A 5,345-nucleotide genomic window follows, 5' to 3' on the forward strand; every position below is an offset into this window, starting at 1 on the left:
GCGACATTTTATGTTATGCATTTTGGTTTGGATGCGTTTCTACGAACGAAATAAAGTCCTCGCCCCTTCCAAATGCTTCTCCAATCATAATCTTCCCCTCTAACATGGGTCAGGCTTAGGCGGGCGCCGGAGGAAGAAAGAAAGTCGAAGAGCGTCTTTTGGGTCTTCGATATCAAGAATTTAGTTTTGGGTTTTCTCAGGCTGGCATAGTCGGCGGTGCCACATAGTCGTGATTAGTTCTGTAATATGCGATTCCGACCAGATATATCCCACGGTACATGTTTGTCGACTAGTTCACATACTTCATGTGCGTGAAATGAACCCAGTGGACAAGTTAGCGTACCTAGAACGAAACCTTAAATGAGTGAACATTGTGCTTAGGACGGAAAGAGGAGACTAAAAAATCTTTGCATTATAATATTAGTTGTCACTAATATAGATGTATCTAGACATATTTTAGTTCTAGATACATCCATACGAGCAAGTACAATAAGGCCTAGTCAGCTGGCTACAAGAATTAAAATAATATATTTGTGTCTAGTTGGAAGAGAGAGAAGAGGAGAGAGAATGTAAGTGAGCTCTTATGCAAGAGCTAGCTCTAGCACGTGCTCCTAAGCAAGGTGTGTGAATGAAAGGTGGACCAACCATTGAAAAAGTAATACATTCTTATAGCTAACTATTGTACTTGTTGGTTACATGTTACCTATAGATTACCTATAGATGACATGACATCTTGCTTATAGCTAACAACCGGCTATACTATTGGAATTGCTCTACTAGTAGCAAGTAATTAAATCGGAGGGAGTAATAGAAAAGCAATATTTATGTCATTGTCCAATCTCTCGAACCAAATATGTATATATAGGATAATACACTTCTGTGGCAAACAAAACATCATCCGACAGACAATGTTGACAAACTAACAAACATCAGATTTACTGGCATACTATAACACTAACAGAGTAGACATTTATGTACAGATCACACAAGATCTATCCACGGTTGGAAACCATAATATATTCCACCAGTTTATGGGAGTGCTCTACGCAGGTACAGCAAAGCTCGGCTCAGTCCAGCGAGTTGGATCAACAACAAGGCACGGATCATCCTTCTTGAACTCAGCTGCCTGCAGAGTCCAGAGCAAAATGGATAAAACCTACCAGCAAAAGCGCAAGAAAACAAGGAGATAGGATAGGATATGCCAAACCTTTTCTCCGCAGCTAGGGCAGTAGTGATATTTGTGCCAAAGGCAATCCATTGAAGGGCACAGGAAGCAGACACCCATCATGAATGGCATCATGCAAGCCACAACTGATGCAAGACTCAGCTTCGACCTGTTCAATGTGTCATAAAAGGATCAGCATCAGTGATTTCCATTTTCATTAGACTATTGACTTCACCTACTGATTTGGTCCCTATGTCTACTGTACTGAAACACAGATTAGGCCACTGAAATGCCAAGCGCAAAAACAAGTTACAACTGAAAAATGAAAAACGTGAGGAGCCTAAGTTCTATGCTAATAACAGGTTTTTGGTTAGCGGGGGAGAGCATCAATTTATTTCATTATCATAAGTACTAGGGGCCATTTGAAAGAGCATACCAGGTCAAAAAAAAAAAAATTGAAAGAGCAGTACTGAATCCATTGTATTGCTGATTACACCCGGAAGTAAAAAAACACATCGGTTCTCCAATACAACGGGTATCAGGAGCTTTTCGTGACAGGATGCGACATCGCAGAGGAAGGAGACACCACCCCTGACTTCCCCGTCGGTCGTCACAGACAACTACTGGTGAGAATGGAGGCAGCCGCGCGCTCTCCTCCCTCTTCCCCTTCTTCTCTGGTCACTACGTGTCCTCTCCTCCATCCTTGTTTTTGTGTGGGGTCGCCAACCACCACTCCTAATAAGGCGACGCCGCAAACTCCGCCCGCAGCTCCCATCTTCCCGGCTGATGCCTCATCTAGTCCCTGGCTTCCGCTTCACTGGCGCTGTCCCGTCCGCTCCCCGCCGCCTCATCTCCACTGGATCTGCTTCTGAACACACATACAGGGAATCCATGCCATCTGCTCCAGAACCCAAATCTCACTGCCGCTGGCATCTCCCATCTTTTCCATCTTGTTCTTGGTCAAGTGCTCGGTGAAACATCAGTTTGGTGTTTGGGCGGTAAGATGGTATTTGGGTGGAGTAACAAGAGACCCATAAAGCTTTGGATAATCTAGAAGAAAGGGGGAAACACATCCTGCCATGTTTGACTTTGTTGTGTAATGTTCATTGCTGGAGAAAATGTTTGATATTTACTCCTATTTTTGTGGAATCATACTATTCAGATGACATGCACAGCAAATGTTCAGTTGCTTGTTGATAGCCTGACGATAAATTGCATTATTCCAGTGGATGACATGTTTTAGATGATCCAGTTTGCTTGTTTTCAATACCTTCTATCCAAACAAGAGATTACAACCTAAAAGATCTCACTCGCATAAAAGGGTTTTCCTGGGGGCTAGTAAAATATACCTGTAAATTACAGGGGTATATACATTCAGAACTTCCATACAGGCCCTAAAGGATATTGTATTTATGTCTCATTCACCCATTCACACTTCAGCGCACAAAACTAGGAGAGTGCTTATCAGCAAAAATATACATGCAGGACAGACAAGTGAGACTGATCTACAACAAAAATATTGCTGACACACAAAGATACAGAAGTACTCCATGGCTGATCTCATGGTTGAAGTTGAGTTAGCTATGGCTGAAATCAAGCAATGTACTCAGAAAACCAGATACTACCTGATAATAGTATAAGCCAGACTTTTAAACATAGACTAATACTCGTTTTCAGTTGGCTAGTTACCAAAATCCAAAGACAACACACTCATGGCATTCCCAAACAAGTGTTTTCGGAGTTGAGATAACTGACCCTAGGAACTGCAAACAGAACCACCAGAAGCTATCAGGCTACTAGTAACAACTTAGCAGGTGTTTACATAACAGAGAAATTCTAAACCTTGAACTTGTAACGTCTAATTAGCATATCCGCCACTAACATTCCCAAAACATATCCACCCTACACGATACATGACAACTAATAATACAAATACATTAGACGTTATGGTATATATTGTAAGGCTATTACAATATGAGTTTGAAAACATATTATGGTTAGTTTATACGTGGACACTAAGTATCACCAGAACACCATCAATGAAACCACTTTAATAGGATTGAGCAGCAAAGTAAAGTTTTGTCTTAGAGTTTGCATTCAGAAATCTTTCTTATGTTCTACCGATAGAGCGATAAGAAAAGCTCGGTGGCACAGAAAGTTGATGATTGCAAGCACCCTTAATGGGGGAGTCTGGATGGTCATCACGATATCTTCTAACAGAGGGAAGACAACCCATATTGAGTGACCCAGTGGGCATTTTAAGGTTAGTGGAAAAGCAGTAGGTACTAATAGTATCCCCTTGAGGATGACCTCAGGGAAGCACTATAGCTGGTGTGCCATTCCATTCTATCCATAAAACGAGAATCAGTTCAATCCTTCAAATCAAAGCCATTAGCCAACCAACATGATACAAACATTTTATTTATGTCAACTTCACATTATGCATCGATCCTCATAAGTTCCTACTTATATAGTCTTGTAGAGTTTGACTGAATAAGTAAGGCAACAACAATTCCTCTTTCCAACCAAGGCAGACCCACAACAAAACATGCACCCTGATTAAAACTACAAAAGCATCAAGAGCTCACCAAGTATCCAGCTCCTCTCATTCGACAATCTAAATATCATCAAACTTCCTTTACAGCTGTTCCATGCTTCCACAACTCACACTAGCCTTCCAACTAACCATAATCTCTTAACTCTCACGCCTATGTATAATAATAAAATCATTGTTCTCCATTCTTTCAATCGAATCAGTCAGTCCATCTGAACCGAAGGAAGGAGGCCAGCTAAAACTAATTTGGTCAGCATCCAAGGTTAACATCGCAGGGTTGAAAGTTTCGGTTCAATCAATCTACAAATCACTACGATTCCATCGCTCACAGCTCAAATCGCACCTAAACCCCATAAAGGTCATATATTTCCCCTACTAACGGCGCAACATCACAAGGGGGAAACAAGGGAAGGCGCAGGAGGGGAGATTACGGTCTCACCGGACGGAGGAGACAGCAGCTTCGCCGCAGGACTGGCAGTGGAACGGGGCAGGCGTGTCGCGGAACATGGTCTGCTGCAGGGGAACCCCCTTGGGCACGCCGGCGTATATCGCGTTCGATGGCGGCATCCCCGCCGCGTAGGGGTCTGGCGCGTAGTAGTAGCGACCCTGGACCTCCGTCGGGTTGTACGGGATGCCCAGCGCTGGCTCTTCGGGGGCAGTCGTGGAAGCCTTGGTCGCCATGGTCTTCACCGGCGGCAGAAGATCTGCGGGTGGATGGTTGGCGGTCGCCGGTCGTGGTTCAGAGCTATGAGAAACCGAGGGGGATAGAAGTCTGAACGGATCTTATGGGTGTGTTCGGTTTGGGAATTAGGTGGAATGGAATGGAACCATTCCATTCCAGTGTCACGGAACCGTTCCATCCCTGTGTTCGGTTTGGACAAAAAAATTGTCACGGAACGGTTCCATCCCTGTGTTCGGTTTTGGAATGGGATGAGAATGGAATGGAATGGGTGAGATTAGTCACCCGATTAATTATTCGAAACTCGATTAATTATTTGCTAAACTTGATTAGTACTGCTAAACTTGATTAATTATTGCTAAACTTGGTTAATTAGCACGCAGATCGAGACATTCCACCTCGTCCGGCCGATTTGCCCGGACGGGTGCGTTCCGCATCTGGACGGAATATTCCCTTTCGAGGAACGGTTCCATTCCATCTTATCCCTGAACCGAACGCGAGAATGGCTCCGAGGAATGGAATGGTTCCATTCCATTCCACCTAATTCCCAAACCGAACACACCCCTGAGAAGGACATCAAACCGCGTTAGGCAGGACCAGGAAAAGGCAGGGCAAAAGATCAAACCACGTGCAATAGTTGGAGGAAAACATCAAACCGCGTTAGGCTTGGTAGGCGTGTATTAGTGTATCTTAGAGTACTAGTTGCTACGGCTTTTCTAATAATTTTTATTTTACATGTAGACACAATGCCACATGCACTTATATTTTTAACATGCATTTCACATGGTGCTTTACTTATGTGACAGTGTTTTCCTTTTTCTTTAACTATATCTTCGTTCTTTGTAAAACATTTATTCGGTTAGAGCATCTCCACCGGTGGCCCCCAAATAGACGTCAGCAGGGGCGCCCACAATGTTGTATGGGGGGCGCCGGCGTAGCATCCTCTA

At 43.6% G+C, this 5,345-nt stretch overlaps 1 protein-coding gene across 1 annotated transcript; it reads right to left on the bottom strand.

The window, feature by feature from the left end:
- Positions 1 to 805: 805 nt before the first annotated feature.
- On the bottom strand, positions 806 to 4,512 carry LOC127319542 (GSH-induced LITAF domain protein). Its single transcript, XM_051349511.2, has 3 exons — positions 4,159 to 4,512; positions 1,208 to 1,334; positions 806 to 1,126 (listed from the first exon to the last, which is right to left on the bottom strand). The coding sequence occupies exons 1-3, from the start codon at positions 4,398 to 4,400 to the stop codon at positions 1,043 to 1,045; spliced, it is 453 nt and encodes a 150-aa protein (XP_051205471.1). The 5' UTR covers positions 4,401 to 4,512; the 3' UTR covers positions 806 to 1,042.
- Between the last annotated feature and the right edge of the window lie 833 nt (positions 4,513 to 5,345).

This window comes from Lolium perenne, chromosome 6 (genome assembly GCF_019359855.2).
Source record: "Lolium perenne isolate Kyuss_39 chromosome 6, Kyuss_2.0, whole genome shotgun sequence".
In the NCBI taxonomy this organism is placed as follows: domain Eukaryota; kingdom Viridiplantae; phylum Streptophyta; class Magnoliopsida; order Poales; family Poaceae; genus Lolium; species Lolium perenne.